This window comes from Pelmatolapia mariae, linkage group LG8 (assembly GCF_036321145.2).
Source record: "Pelmatolapia mariae isolate MD_Pm_ZW linkage group LG8, Pm_UMD_F_2, whole genome shotgun sequence".
In the NCBI taxonomy this organism is placed as follows: domain Eukaryota; kingdom Metazoa; phylum Chordata; class Actinopteri; order Cichliformes; family Cichlidae; genus Pelmatolapia; species Pelmatolapia mariae.
In genome coordinates, this window is record NC_086234.1 from 27,968,583 (window position 1) to 27,985,508 (window position 16,926).

At 40.7% G+C, this 16,926-nt stretch overlaps 1 protein-coding gene and 1 long non-coding RNA gene across 2 annotated transcripts in view; both read right to left on the bottom strand.

The window, feature by feature from the left end:
* Positions 1-16,926, bottom strand: part of ca10a (carbonic anhydrase Xa) — a 338,819-nt gene that overhangs the window by 169,837 nt on the left and 152,056 nt on the right. The window contains exon 3 of the mRNA XM_063482203.1: positions 15,728-15,870. Within this exon, the coding sequence (XP_063338273.1) occupies positions 15,728-15,870 (143 nt within the window). The remainder of the gene's footprint in view (positions 1-15,727; positions 15,871-16,926) is intronic.
* LOC135933521 (uncharacterized) lies at positions 4,888-6,716 on the bottom strand. Its single transcript, XR_010573787.1, has 2 exons — positions 5,383-6,716; positions 4,888-5,163 (listed from the first exon to the last, which is right to left on the bottom strand). It is a non-coding gene; the product is annotated as an uncharacterized LOC135933521 (long non-coding RNA).

The following is a 16,926-nucleotide window of genomic DNA, read 5'->3' on the forward strand; positions in this document are numbered from 1 at the left end:
TCAGTCAATGAGTCCACTACATGGTATTGCAGCAGCACTAACATTAAAACTAAAATTTACATTACAATTTCAGAAACTGTTCCCGAAAGAAGTTCCATATGTTGTTTCTGAAAGCTGTTATTACGACCTCCCATGAAGCACCAGCTTCCATGGATGTTGTTTTCTGGGCTTTTCTTTTTGTTCCAGTTATAGCTTTTACTTATTTCTAAATTTTACTTAAAAACTGAAAGGCTTTGTTTTCTCAGGCTACTAAGAAAATTTGAACTTAATCAAATTTCAACTAATTGCAGGTTCAAGTTTACCCACTGATTGTTTTCTTTTAAAACACACTTTTCTATGATCTTTTCAACTTTTAGTTTCGAAACAAATCTCAGTGTTGTTCAGACGTGTGGAAAAAGTTGTTTCCAACATCTTGGGCTTTGGTAATATTTTTATGTTAACATCTTTTATTTATAAGTTATGGGGCAAAAATGATCCCAATACATTCAGAAGGGTCATAGATTGTCACAAAAAACATGCAGCACATTTACCAATACAAATGGCATTAAAGCATTAAAAGCTTTAATTCCACAATTGAGACTTGCACTTCACAAAACTTATAAAGTGTACAAAATATCAGTCTTCTTATCAAATCTGACACTGATGCACATGAATATACCTGACATCAAGTGTCAGAACAAAAGCAGGAGAAAGCCCAGCATTACAAAATGTGAGGAGAGTCACAGATTCCATCATGTTAATATATTCCATCAGACATTTAACCTGAAAAATAGCCAAAGGATAAAGAGGAACAAAATACATTTAATCCTGTTGCATAAGAACTATTCATAAATGTGCAGGAAACACTGAGAGAGAGACAGCACTCCATAATCGCTTTTTCTCCACCTCTGGGGCAACAAAGTGATTAAATTCATTAAATCTCTTCACATAATTGCAGCTCATCTATGGCAGAGTAAATATTCAATTAATAGTGCCTTTTTAATAACTGTGATTCCTTCAGTCCATCGCACATAGCCTCACGCTGTCATTAATTAAAATTTATCTTTGGAGGTCAATTAAATTCCCTTTAACTGTGTATTAGTCATAATACATGGCAACATTAAAATTTATTAAAAGGCAAGTTCATCTTTCAGCCCTGTGATAGACTGACGACCTGTCCAGGATGTACCCCACCTCTCACCCTATGGCAGCTGAAATAGGCTCCAGTTCATACATTTATTGTGTATTGTAAGATGGGGAGAAGGGATTAGGGTAGGTTAATCTTTTTCTTTGGCTACTACTTGGATAGAAAGTAGGCTTAAGCTGTCGCCATGTTGAGGTGGCAAGCTGAGCCGCAGCAAGCCCTGGCGGAAGCTCTTTACCAGTCTCTGTAGCATGTTTGGCCAAGGTTGACTGGCTGCCAAACAACCAGAGACAGAGCAGGGATGAATCAGCACTGACAAGGTGAAGCTAGCTTTGTGTTCACCGGTTGACAGCTCAGGTGCTCAGAGAGATGGAGACACAACAGATTACATTTAGGCCACTGCAGAAACAGAGAAGGGGAGATAAAGGAAAAATAGAAAGAGTAAAAAAGCAGACAGTCCAAAAGCGCTTTTGGACTGTAGAAACTTTTCTCAGAAATAAATGAGAAAGTTGGACAATCAAGGCTTGTGTGTGAGTTGTGTGGTTTTAGAACCACCACTTAGCAGGTAGCTTATGATGGCTTGTAGTTACGTTTTAAAATCAAGCAACTTATGAAAGTCAGTCTTTTCTTAAGTGAAACTTAACTTTGGTTGCATTAATCTGTAAAGTACTGATTGTCTGACTGAGTTTATTGTCAGTATATCCCAAAAAGTTGATTCTGTTCATGTGGACATGGCATTTTCAGTGAGAGAAATGTTTTGTCACTCATCCACATGACTTCTTTAGTCTCAGCTGAATGCAGGTTTTCCCAACCTCATAAACATTACATTTTCATAATGACTGAACCTAGCACCACTGACCAACAATGGGCTGTGAAGTCAGTACTCAGTGAGTACTATTCACAGAGTGAACACTTCATTCCACATATTTCACATACAAGGGTCAGTACTACAGGCAGAAACATGGGTCTGCCATGGATTCCCAGTTTTACCCATTGAAATGTCGCAGCAAAATGTTGAGGAAAAGCACTGAGTTTTTTAAATGGACTAACAATGAGGTGGAGTTGTTGCTGCGAGTAACACAAAAGTACAAAGTTGCAAAAGCGAGTGAGAATTAAAGGATTTTAAGAAAAGCTATCTGGAGCATGTACAAACTGATATTAATCTTTAATAGATTGAGAGCAAACAAAACAACTGCTGTGCAATGCCTCTGCTATCTTAGTTTAATTGGTCACATGACTGCATCACATGACTAAAATGTGTCATCGTTTTCGAAAAGGCTCCGTGTTCACTGTCCACACTGCGATGCGAAAATCCGAGAGCGTTTTCGAAACGCTGCCTTTTCCTTGACTGAAAACGCTGTCTCAGTGTGGATGGAAGGCCAAAACAGAGAGAAAAAGATGCGTTTTCAAATGACAACGTATTAGTGTGGACATGGCCTTAGATCCACTGGAGCACAAACTGGGTGTTATCAGGGTGCTACAACCCAAAGCGAACACCATTCCCACAGATACAGACCACAGGGAAGCAGAAGAACATCATATCAAGGCCCTAGACAACTGAGACTGAAGAAGTTGCTTGGATGAGTGACAAAACGTTTCTACCACTGAAAACTTCACACCCAGATTAACAGAATCAATTTTGGGGGATTTTCTTACCTGGATGATTGAGCATATATCAAGACCTTGTCAATATATATTTTGATGTTACATCAAACCTAAAAACTGCTTTCTTTTAAACCTAACAAAGATATTATTTGTACTTAATGAAACCATTCAGGGTCATTTTGATGCCACTATTAAATAATTTAAATAAAAGCACAGCTGTCCAGCTGAGAGATGTCTCCAGCATGTCCTGGGTCTGCCTGACACACTTGACCTAGAATGTACCCAGGAAGCAGAGGCAAAGAGTAGCAGCTGTACTCTGGGCTCGTGTCTCTCCCTCTTTGTCTCTCTCTCCCTCTTATCTGTCCTTTTCTCAGGCCTTGTTGTGGCTCCTCTGCTATCTGTTATCCAAAGCACAGTTAGCTACGTGATGTACTAGTACATGATTCTGATTCTCTGTAAGAGCATCACACACAAATCTGTTCCCATGATAATGTTGGAAGATGTGTATAACTGAAACTCACGGGATTGCCCCGGTGAGTAGTCGCATTGATGTTCACTGTGTATATTATTGCTTCCTTGCAAGTAAATAAACTTGGAACTCACTACTCTGTGTGCCTCACTTCATAAGGGAATTTTTCTAACACCTTGGTCCTTCGAGGCAGATTTAAACAACTCTCCTGTTAATTTCTGCCAACGCTGACCAATACCGTGCATGGGGCGGGGGAGGTCTGGGACTCCTGTAATACCCTGAGCTGTCAATCATAAAGTGTGGTCAGGCCGACAGCAGGAAAGTACCGGGGGAGTGACCAAATCCATAGTTTGCTCATCAGGACACTGGAGAGTAAGAAATGGTCAGGGACCACTACAAAACCCTGTGCTGTACAGGTAGGTTAATACCTTCAATGACAGATCTGGGACCCACGGGAGCAATGGTCAGAAGCCACTGGGTTGCTCATATGAAACTAGCATAATAAATAAAATACACAATTTTAAAACAAAACAAAATAACGTAAAACAAAAAACTTGTAAGATAGGTAGTAACTGTAGTAAGCCAAAGCCAGACCAAAAAGCTTTTTCCGTATTGCATCTATTTCTCCCACAACAATCTCTAATGCTAGCACTAAGCTGCCCGCAGATGACACAGCCACTGCCTTTCCATGTGTACTATGTAGCAATGCAAACAACCTTTGCCAAGCCAACAACTTCATCTCCCCCATCAATTTTTTGATGTTAAACAGGGAAATCAGAGGAGAGGCAGAGGTCAGGACAAAGCAAGGATAGGGGTGGAAATTGGGCATGGGACTGCACTGAAAGAAAAAAAAAAAAAGGCAGGAGAGATGATGATCATCAAGATAAGTGGGAAGGAAGACTAGATGGAAGAAGTCAGAGGAAGGAACCTACCTAACCTAACTTTGCTGGTTGTAGGTAAGCCAATAACTTTTCTTTGTGACAGTGGCACTACTTATACTGTAATCACAAAGGAAGATGGTGGTCATATACCTCTGACTAAAACAACCAGGTGGTGTGTTCAGAGTTGTGTCCCATAAACCTCCTAGGGTGGGACTTAATGGCAAAATTGCTCCTGTACCTACGCAGAGAGGAGTGCGTGCACAAAGAACAGACAAGGCTCAGTGCATGTGGTACACATCAGAAACAACACCAAATTATAGGCACCTCAGCCAGTGTTGTGGAATCCTTGCATAAGCTAGCGCTACGTAGGGCACCACAAAATGCAGACAAACTTGACCCTGCTCACATACACTGTACTATGTATTATAAACATTCACTGGGGCCTGACACAAAGTATGAAAAGCAATTTTTCAAAGAAAAATCCACAACACTGCTGTTGAAACTTTGTTATTGGGATGACACAGGTCGCACGAACCTGCAAACTCAGAGACACTGGTAAACTATGTTACAAGTGACTGGATGTCCCACATGTGTCTAAACCACACACAGGAAAATGGGGCGACCTCGGGCGATTGCAGTTATGTGTGACAATGCCACAGACTGGGAGCTGTTCCCACACTGCCCTGGAAAACAATTTTTGCCATCACTGGTGGCATATGTATCTTTGTTAAACTGTACAAACTCAGCAACAAAAGCAGTGCACTTAAAGGAGATAAACCAAAACTGACAACCTTTCGAATTCAATTCAATTCAATTCAATTCAATTTTATTTATATAGCGCCAAATCACAACAAAAGTCGCCTCAAGGCGCTTTATATTGTACAGTAGATAGCACAATAATAAATACAGAGAAAAACCCAACAATCATATCATATGACCCCCTATGAGCAAGCACTTTGGCGACAGTGGGAAGGAAAAACTCCCTTTTAACAGGAAGAAACCTCCGGCAGAACCAGGCTCAGGGAGGGGCGGCCATCTGCTGCGACCGGTTGGGGTGAAAGAAGGAAAACAGGATGAAAGACATGCTGTGGAAGAGAGACAGAGATTAATAACAGATATGATTCGATGCAGAGAGGTCTATTAACACATAGTGAGTGAGAAAGTGACTGGAAAGGAAAAACTCAATGCATCATGGGAATCCCCGGCAGCCTACGTCTATTGCAGCATAACTAAGGGAGGATTCAGGGTCACCTGGTCCAGCCCTAACTATATGCTTTAGCAAAAAGGAAAGTTTTAAGCCTAACCTTGAAAGTAGAGATAGTGTCTGTCTCCTGAATCCAAACTGGAAGCTGGTTCCACAGAAGAGGGGCCTGAAAACTGAAGGCTCTCCCTCCCATTCTACTTTTAAATACTCTAGGAACAACAAGTAAGCCTGCAGAGCGAGAGCGAAGTGCTCTAATAGGGTGATATGGTACTACAAGGTCATTAAGATAAGATGGGGCCTGATTATTTAAGACCTTGTATGTGAGGAGCAGGATTTTGAATTCAATTCTGGATTTAACAGGAAGCCAATGAAGGGAAGCCAAAACAGGAGAAATATGCTCTCTCTTTCTAGTCCCTGTCAGTACTCTTGCTGCAGCATTTTGGATTAACTGAAGACTTTTCAGGGAGTTTTTAGGACATCCTGATAATAATGAGTTACAGTAGTCCAGCCTGGAAGTAATGAAGGCATGAACTAGTTTTTCAGCGTCACTCTGAGACAGGATATTTCTAATTTTAGAGATGTTGCGCAAATGGAAGAAAGCAGTCTTACATATTTGTTTAATATGTGCCTTGAAGGACATGTCCTGGTCAAAAATGACTCCAAGGTTCCTCACAGCATTACTGGAGGCCAAGGTAATGCCATCCAGAGTAAGGATCTGCTTAGATACCATATTTCTAAGATTTTCAGGGCCGAGTACAATAACCTCAGTTTTATCTGAATTAAGAAGCAGGAAGTTAGCGGCCATCCAGGTCTTTATGTCTTTAAGACATTCCTGCAGTTTAACTAATTGGTGTGTGTTACCTGGCTTCATGGATAGATAGAGCTGCGTATCATCTGCATAGCAGTGAAAATTTATGCTATGTCTTCTAATGATGCTGCCTAGGGGAAGCATGTATAATGTAAATAGAATTGGTCCTAGCACTGAACCCTGTGGAACTCCATAATTAACCTCAGCATGTGAAGAAGACTCTCCATTTACTTGAACAAATTGGAGTCTATTAGATAGATATGATACAAACCACTGCAGTGCAGTACCTGTAATACCTACAGCATGTTCTAATCGCTCTAATAGGATATTATGGTCGACAGTATCAAACGCTGCACTGAGGTCTAGCAGGACAAGCACAGAGATGAGTCCACTGTCAGAGGCCATAAGAAGATCATTTGTAACCTTCACTAAAGCTGTTTCTGTGCTGTGATGAGCTCTGAAACCTGACTGAAACTCTTCAAATAAGCCATTCCTCTGCAGATGATCTGTTAGCTGTTTGACAACTACTCTTTCAAGGATTTTTGATATGAAAGGAAGGTTTGAGATTGGCCTATAATTAGCTAAGACAGCTGGGTCTAGAGATTGCTTTTTAAGTAAGGGTTTAACTACAGCCACCTTGAAGGCCTGTGGTACATAGCCAATTATTAGAGATAGATTGATCATATTTAAGATTGAAGAATTAATTAATGGCAGGACTTCTTTGAGCAGTTTTGTAGGAATGGGGTCTAAAAGACACGTTGATGGTTTGGAGGAAGTAATTATTGAAGTTAACTCAGAAAGATCGATTGGAGAAAAAGAGTCTAACTTAACATCAATGGTACTAAAAGTAGCTGTAGACGATATTACATCTGTGGGATGATTATTGGTAATTTTTTCTCTAATGATAAAAATTTTATTTCTGAAGAAGTTCATGAAGTCATTACTAGTTAACGTTAAAGGGATTGTTGGCTCAGTAGAGCTCTGACTTTTTGTCAGCCTGGCTACAGTGCTGAAGAGAAACCTGGGGTTGTTCTTATTTTCTTCAATCAGTGACGAATAGTAAGATGTTCTGGCTTTGCGGAGGGCTTTCTTATAAAGCAGCAAACTATTTCTCCAGGCTAAATGATGATCCTCTAAATTTGTGACACGCCATTTCCTCTCCAGCTTACGAGTTATCTGCTTTAGGCTACGTGTTTGAGAATTATACCACGGAGTCAGGTACTTCTGATTTGAGACCTTAGTTTTCACTGGAGCTACAGTATCCAGAGTCGTACGTAGTGAGGAGGTAAAATTATTAACAAGATAATCGACCTCTGTTGGAGTAGCGTTCAGATAGCTGCCCTGCTCTATGTTGGTACAGGGCATTGAAGATGATAACAGTGGGTGGATTATATTCTTAAACTTAGTTACAGCACTATCAGAAAGACATCTAGTTTGATAAAGTCTACTCTCCACTGCTGTGTAATCAATTATTGTAAATGTAAATGTTATCAGGAAATGATCAGACAGCAGAGGGTTTTCAGGAAACACTGTTAAATGTTCAGTTTCTATGCCATATGTTAAAACAAGATCTAGAGTGTGATTAAAGTGGTGGGTGGGTTCTTTTACATTTTGAGAGAAGCCAATTGAGTCTAATAACAGATTAAATGCAATTTTGAGGCTGTCATTTTTAGCATCTACATGGATGTTAAAATCACCCACAATAATTATTTTATCTGAGTTGAGCACTAAATCAGATAAAAAGTCTGAGAAATCAGAGAGAAACTCTGTGTAAGGCCCAGGTGGACGATAGATGATAACAAGTAAGACTGGTTTCTGAGTTTTACAGCTGGGTTGGACAAGGCTAAGCATCAGGCTTTCAAATGAATTAAAAGTCTGTCTTGGTCTTTCGTTAATTAATAGACTGGTGTGAAAAATTGCTGCCACACCGCCCCCTCGGCCTGTGCTTCGAGGTTTCTGGTAGTTAGAATGACTCGGGGGTGTTGATTCATTTAAACTAACATAATCATCCTGCTGCAACCAGGTTTCTGTAAGGCAGAGTAAATCGATTTGTTGGTCAATTATTAAGTCATGTACTAACAGAGACTTGGAGGAGAGAGACCTAATATTTAATAATCCACATTTCACTGTTTTACTCTTTGGTTCAGATGTGGATTCTGTATTGTTCTTTCTTTTTGATTTTTTATGTTTAAGTTTTTTATTGCTGGTTTTTGGTTTGTTTTTTGTCTGTTTGGGAGCTGACACAGTCTCAATGGAGATGGTTTTTTGGGGGGGTAGCGGGAGGAGAGAAGCTGCAGAGAGGCGTGTAAGACTGCAACTCTGCTTCCTGGTCCCAACTCTGGATAGTCAGATTTTGGGGGGTTTAATAAATTTGTCCATATTTCTAGAAATGAGAGCTGCTCCATCCAAAGTGGGATGGATGCCGTCTCTCCTAACAAGACCAGGTTTCCTCCAGAAGGTTTGCCAATTATCTATGAAGCCCACATCGTTTCTGGGACACCACTCAGACAGCCAGCAATTTAAGGAGAACATGCGGCTAAACATGTCACTCCTGGTCTGATTGGGGAGGGGACCAGAGAAAACTACAGAGTCCGACATTGTTTTGGCAAAGTTGCACACCGATTCAATATTGATTTTAGTGACCTCCGATTGGCGTAACCGGGTGTCATTACTGCCGACGTGAATTATGATCTTACTGTATTTACGTTTACCCTTAGCCAGCAGTTTTAAATTTCCTTCAATGTCGCCTGCTCTGGCCCCTGGAAGGCAATTGACTATGGTTGCCGGTGTCTCTAGCTTCACATGTCTGAGAACAGAATCACCAATTACCAGAGTTTGACCCCCGGCGGGTGTGTCGCCGAGTGGGGAAAAACGGTTAGACACATGAACAGGTTGGTGGTGTACCTGGGGCTTCAGTTTAAGACTATGCTTCCTCCTCACCGTCACCCAACCGCCCTCGTTCCCCAGCTGCTTGGGGTCTGCCGGGGAACAGCTAGCGGGGCCTACGCTATCTTCGGCTGCACCAGCTACAGGGGCCTGACTAGCTACGGGTGAATGAAGGGTGCGAAGCCGAGTCTCCAATTCAGTAATCCTGGCCTCCAGAGCTGCAAATATGCTACATTTGTTACAGGTATCATTACTGCTAAAGGAGGCCGAGGAGTAACTAAACATCTGACACAATGAGCAGGAAAGTGCAACAGGGACAGGTGAAGTAGCCATGGTGCTAACGAGTCAGCTACGAGCTAAGCTAAGCTAGCGAAACAGTAAAGAGACAGTGAGTGAATACTTTGGCTATAAATTAGGTAGTGAGCACACAGAAAGGGTGATTCAGATGAAGCACGTTAAGATTATACTATGAAAAAGGGATGTATCAAAAGATTTCAATTAAATTGCTAAGCAGAAAAGCTACTCAGAAACACCACTGTGTTTGAGCAGGAACAGGAAGTGATACTCTACCGCAGAGCGAGCGAAACACCAAGTGACAGCGCCACGTCAAATATGTGCCACATCAACTGCCTGCATCCATCTACTGTGAAAACAGTAGATGGATGCAGCCAGTTATGCTTATCACGACAGAGGGAAACCCACTTTGCTGAAATCCCATAAATCCTCAGTAAATGAAGGGTGTTTCCCTGAGCTCCATGTTTGTCAGACCCACACACCATTATAAATTATTTGTCACCAAAAGTATTTTTCTGTAACCCACGTAGCAAAATTGGTATGGCCCGGGTCTGACCCACACAATGCGCAGATGTGTGGATTACCTTTGGCAAACCTGATCTGGGCCAACAAAGGGCCGCCATTCTTTGTGGTATGTGGGCCATGTTTAAGTTGTGTGCAGCCATGCGCCAGTTGCAGACACACTGCTGGCCCTGTGCTGGCCCAGAACAGTTTCAGCTCTGGCCCCAAATGTCAGCCTAATGTGTACCTTAATCAAGCCATGTAATAACAACATGTGCTGGAACATAATAGTGCAAAAGTAGCATGACTGTTCAGACAGTGAATGGACTAATTCTTATATAGCACTTTTCTGCTCTCCTGGATTACTCAAAGTGCTCTATAGAACACTGTGCTCTATCACACTCTTAACATGCAGATGGGAGGAGCCAGTTAGTGGATCGAACCACTAGCCTTCCGATCAGTAGATGCCCTGCTCTACCTACTGAGCTACAACCACATAAACATGAGTAAACCCTCACTAGGTTCTGGATAAAGTGTACAGTCACAAACCTGTCAAACCTGCATTTGAAACGTTGGCTACTATAGCAGTATAGTATTGCAACATGGCATTTGGGTCTTCTAACTAAAATAGCAAAATAGGAACATAAATCGCGCCATCTTGCCAGACCTGGCCCACATCTGGTTGACATACACCCTGCCATGACACCAGTCAGTCAGAAGTGCCAGCTTGATGGCGGATCCGGGCCAGACCTGTTTTCTATGAGCCTGGGCCACATAAACCAAACCACAATCGGGCCAGATATGGCATGCTATCACATAAACAGTGCCATCTACGCCAGACCTGGCCCGTATCTGGATGACATACCACTTACCATGCCAGAAGTCAGCCAGCAGTGCCGGCTTGACACCAGCCAGACCTGTCTGCTATGTGGGAAATATCTTTTCTCTTTGTGCCCGATCCATAATGGGCAAAGCAAGGCTTTGTGAAACATGGGAACATTGGAAGCATTTCCGCAAAATTCTAACTCTCTCTAACAGTTAAAAAAACATACTGAGAAAAATTGCTATATTTATTGTAATAAGCACACAGGTTTCCAGCAGCTTTTGGGCTCAGTCGGCTTTGATTTTGCTCAAAGTTGTAAAAGTTTAAAATTGTTTTGTTAATTTAGGTTTTTAGGAGCTTGTGTCATCGGGTTTACTCCACACACTATCGAGTAAAGCTAGAAGCTGGCATAGCGTTAGGTTTTGTGTAATTGATTCATTAATCTAAAAAAATATATTTTAAAAAAAGAACACTCACTTGTGCTGACACACCGTTGACAAATGAGTTCACACTCATTTGTTGATGGCTTAAGAAAAAGAAAAAAAAACAGACGGCACTAATGCTAGTGGGTTTGCAGTGGTTATGTTAACAGATACAATTACTGTCCACACATGGCCATATCATCTCTCTGTGCAATTCTCTGATTTAACTGCATTAACAGAAGTTCTTGAATGGGCAAAAAAGAAAAAGTTAACTGTCGACACCAGGGATGTCAAACTTATTTTAAATCACGGGGCACACACAGGCCATTTTGATCTTATTTGTCCCAGACTAGTGAACCTCCAATTTATGCCAGTATATAGAAGTTTACTTTAAACATTATGTCTTTCTACATTATAACAAAATACGGCTGTGGTAAATGAAAGAAATCTGCCAGCATTACTCTTTCCAAGCAAAAGCTTATCATGTGATTCTATTTGTTGATTTCAGTTGCATTTGATACTGTTCATCCATACCTGGTGGTCTGAAAGCTCTTAAATTTTTGAAATAAATTCCTTAATTATCAAATGGTTTTAATAAGTTTTTTTTGGACAAGAAAGTCTCAAAAAGTTAGGCTTGCGACAGTTAAATACTGCAGAACAGGGCTGGGTCAAAGAGCTGAGTTCTCTTCCCACTTTTACCTTGTATTGATAAAACAAAATACATTATATTTGACCTTAAAGGTATATGGATAGATGGTTTAAATGGAAAAACCATGTTAGACTTTGTTTTCCTTGCAGTTTTTCACATTTTGGGAAAGGAAAGGTGTTTTGATGACCCCAGATCTTTGATGTTTTTTGAAGGGAAATACATACAACCAAAGCTTATTTAGATACGTAGCCATTGGCCTAGTCATGTCTCAGTAGGAGGAGGCATCTATAATAAATGAAACCTTTACAAATTACGAAAAAAAATGTTAAGCCCCAAAGAAATATCTTATAGAGGTAAGCAGATGTATACCTGAACTAGAGCCATTCTCCAGGTAGGAAGTAGAAACAGAACTCTCCCATTTCATGAGGCACGTATTATAAAATAAATGTAATAGTGGCAAACATTTCCCACCCCAAACTAACACTCCAGTACATAGCACATACCTCACATGAGAAATGACCCTAAACATAACAAATGCTGAAGAGGTATTAGAAATAGAGACAGGTTACACTGACAAAAATAAATTGTGTTTTGGACTGCCTCCAAAACTAATGTTTCTAGGTGTGCTGTGTGCACCTGCTAGGCCAACCTTGGTTACATCACCTTTTCGACTGAGATCAGGTAATGGTCCAGCAGTTGTTTAGAAGCACTTCACTGCCCCTCAGGGAGATCAGTAAATCTCTTGATTATTTGTGCCCACCTGTAAAACCCCAACCCCCTCTTAATGCTAAAGGTTATCATGGAAATTTCACCTGTTTTTATAGGAATGGGCAAGGCCAGTACCTGCATGACCTAAGCTGGTGCAATGTCACCTATGACATGACACGAGCCACTTCCCCTTACAACAGGATTGGTTTGTAAACCATACCACCAGAAGGGCTAATGTGTGTTGGATCATGACAGCTAGACTCCCCTCTGAAAGGAAAGAAACCTGTGCAACTTTTCTGAAGACAGAGTAGTATAGTTTTAGATGTGTTACTGGCAGAGAAGGCGGGGCGGGGGATATGCAGGATGTAAATAGGGCTTATAATGACATTGCAAACAGTACGGAAGTGTAAAGCAATAATGACAGGAGCAAGATAAGCCTGATGTATTAGCAGGAAAACAATACATTGCATTTTGTAAACTATGACGTAGGAGTGTAGCATGAACAGGAGGGAATGATAGAAAAATGATTAAAGCTCAGCAACACTCTTTAAAATTAAAGCTCTTTACAGCTAAAGGAATGAATCTCTATCGCTCTGTTCCTCTAATATGTCTATTTCTCAGACCTTGTTGTGCCCCCCCCCCGCTATCTGTTATCATGTAGCTAACTGTTTCTCTATAAGCGCATCACACACATATCTGTTCCCAGGATAACACTGGATGAAGTGTATGAATGAAAGTCACCGGATTGCCCCAGCAAGCACTCGTATAGACATTTGCTTCCTTGCAAGTAAGTACACGCATTGGAACTCACTACTCTGTATGTCTCACTTCATAAGAGAATCATTTCATTTCTAACAGATAGTTAACCTCTGCCACTTTGGGTAGCAACTCGTTGCAGTTGGGGGTGCTAATTCTCATGTCAGCTGCTTCACATTAAGCAGCAAACCACCCTAGTACAATGAAGTAATTGCTCAGTGAAGCCAACCGAACCACATATTTTGACTCCACCACACCCGACACCCTCTGCTCCTTTGCTGTGTCTAGAAATTATGAAAAATTTTAAACAGAAACACTGACAAAGCCCTAGCAGAGCCCAACACCTCCCAGAAGAAGACTGGAAACAGCTAATAAAAATACACTACAGGCAGTTAAAGCAAGCATTTTGCTTAATGCTTTGCTTAGGGTGTGCTGGCATGTAACAGGATGAACAATCATTTGCTACCTTCACGTCTGCATTTTTGGGGAGCAAACGCAACTTTTTTGAGTAGATTTTCCAGCCAAGCTTGGGACAGTTACAGATGCAGGTGAGGTTTTTCTCAGTCCAAGGAGGGTCATTGCCACGCAGACTGAAGCTTGCAGCACCAGGTCTTCTTTACATGTGTGGCATGACCAGAGCATACCCCAGCTGTCTCAACTGGATCTGGCAACATTTCCTGATAACTATCAGTCTTCATCCAAATGATGAATGCAGTGATCTCTATGACCTGTGGCAAATATTAACTAAAGAAGTAGTTCTATTTATTTATTGGGTGCTGTTGACTGGTTTTGGCTAGGACCTGAAAAGATTCTTAAACACTAATCAATCAGTAATAGAATGTGGCATCATTAAAACAAATTTTCAAAGTCATAAAAACTCTTATTTTACCCCCAAAACATCCAAAGGGTCAAACAAAATATGTGTTTTAACCCCAACAGTGATGGTGCCTTAAGCTTAACAAAGTTGGTTTTTGTATGCAAGTATGTCTAATGTTAATTATTGTTTTTTTTTTTTTTATTATTGTTTGCTACAGTCTTCAGAGACATTAAAATACAGATATTCCTTCAAGAATAAACACCTGTTTATGACTAAGACAGACAACCACACCTATGGGCAACTTAGATTCACCAATTAACATAACTCCACTAACTGCATGTAACTTTTGGAAAAAGCTAGAGTAACTGGAGAAAAGTCACACAAACATGTGGAGAACATGCAAACAGGTGAAGAACAAACAGGGAGAACAGGAAAAGAAATGCAACAACATAGCAGCATCTCTCAAATTGAGTGCCTTTATTTTAAAACTAACAGGTTTTGCACTATTGGAGATTTTTGCTGTGAGAGTGGGCTTCTGACAGTTAATTACAATCAATCTCTTTCCAGAGGTCTTTGCATGCTATGATCAACATGTTTCCCACCTCTGAAAAATTTGTGTTTACCTTCATGACCAAATTCAAAAGAGCGAATAAACAATAAACTCACCAACCAAAACTGACTTAAGAAACAAAACCAAAAAGTTAGTGAAAGCTGTAATTTTAGATGCAAAACATATTGTTTTGCATGTTACATGATGTGGATTGCAGTTTTGTTTTTTCGCTTTTTTTTTTTGTTTGTTTGTTTAATTTTTTTCTTGCATTTGGAAAATAGTTCCAATAGCCTCATAAGCATCACATTAAGTTAGCAGTTAGTTTTTATATTATATTAAAACTAGATTGCACACCTGGATGTTATGTATTTAGTTCAGTTCTTTAGGAAAGTCTCAGGGTTGCCTGCCTCTTACTGATTAACCACAACATATAACCACAACCAATTTCCTTTCGCATATAAGTTTTGCAAGACATGTACAATGCAACTGCCTATTTTAATCACAGAGTTCACAACCAATCCTACCTTGTTTCTCTGTGTGCAGATGGATCTACAATGGATTCTAAATAATTAAAATGATTAAAAATCAAGGAAAACACTTTATTTCGAGATCTGTTAGATGAAGACATCTACTGTAGCAGTATACCATAGGTGATAATCTGCAATGCATCCCGTTTGCACTATCACTGCCCAAGGCTAACACTGTACTCTGCTAGAATATAAACATAACAGCTAATCATAGCATTCATTTCAGAATGCAAGTGTGCATTTTTGAAAACACACCATCTGTGAATTCTTCTTAATTAGCTGCTGTCATATGGCACATGATCAAAAAGAGTCCTGTCCTTGTACACCACTGTACAGGGAAGATCACAAGAGAAACCACTGACTAAAGCACTGTTAGGCTGCAGGATATCATCTGTGAAGCTTTAAAGATAAAGTCACAGCTTTTCTTGAGCCAGAACATAAGGATTGTGTATTGCTGAATGGATGAAGTGAGCTGCACTTTATCTTAAGGAGCTTGCATTGTCTGCCAACATAAACAACAGTTGGTAGCACTGATCAGGGACACACACCTTGTCAAGTTTTACAACAGAAACCAACACAATAGCATTAAATGAATGTAGTGCGACATCATAGAGGTGCAACGAGCATACAAAAGAAAGAATCGACAAAGCACCAGCATCCATCAAGCAGACAACATAGAAAAACATTAACATATGCTTCTTTACCTTGCGTCTGCCAGTGTTCAGCTTTATGGGTGTAAGGAAGGGGTCGAAGATCATGTGGCTGGTCTCGATGTTCACTGGCGACTGCCTCTTCCCTACTGAGCATAGGTTCCAGGCTGAATTTACCAGCCCCCAGAATGATGGCACTGCAACACAAAATACAAGAGCAGGTGATCATCTGCACTGATGAGATAGCGAGACCTTTGCACAGAGGTCACACAGTAATGGCTAGGGATGGGAATTTAGAATTGATTCTTGTTGAGAACTGGATCCCAGTAGTTCAGGATGAGAGTGTGATGGTAAAGTGCAAACCGCAGTTGTTTCAGCACAGAAATAACTGCATTATGCTACTAACACAACTTAGGCTCTTTGCAAGTGTCTGTACAGATAGCATGCTAACAATAAGCTAGAGAAGAACCCAGAGTGATGTTAAAGCAGCCAGACCCTGAACTTCAAAAGGTAACAAACACATAAGCAGTCAGGCTGCAGCCTCTGTTTGTACTCTTACAATCAGTTATCAGACAATGTGCTTGACATCATTTTATGGAGAAACACAAAAGTAGTATAAAAAAACATTTTCCCCAGCAATTAAGTAATGTACTGCATTACTTAAGAACAGAATAATATGTGTAATACAATACTTTTTTTGAGTACTGGCCCCCAACACTGATTACACCAACCTCCAACAAGCGCAAACATTTGACCACACAGCATGTAATTAACTTGCATGAATGTAATGTCTTTATGCTCCTTGGTGACTTTCAAAGCGGAACCAGAGAACCTAATTCAATTCAATTCAATTCAATTTTATTTATATAGCGCCAAATCACAACAAAAGTCGCCTCAAGGCGCTTTATATTGTACAGTAGATCGCACAATAATATGAGAAAAACCCAACAATCATATGACCCCCTATGAGCAAGCACTTTGGCGACAGTGGGAAGGAAAAACTCCCTTTTAACAGGAAGAAACCTCCGGCAGAACCAGGCTCAGGGAGGGGCGGGGCCATCTGCTGCGACCGGTTGGGGTGAGAGAAGGAAAACAGGATAAAGACATGCTGTGGAAGAGAGACAGAGATTAATAACAGATATGATTCAATGCAGAGAGGTTTAACACATAGTGAGTGAGAAAGGTGACTGGAAAGGAAAAACTCAATGCATCATGGGAATCCCCGGCAGCCTACGTCTATTGCAGCATAACTA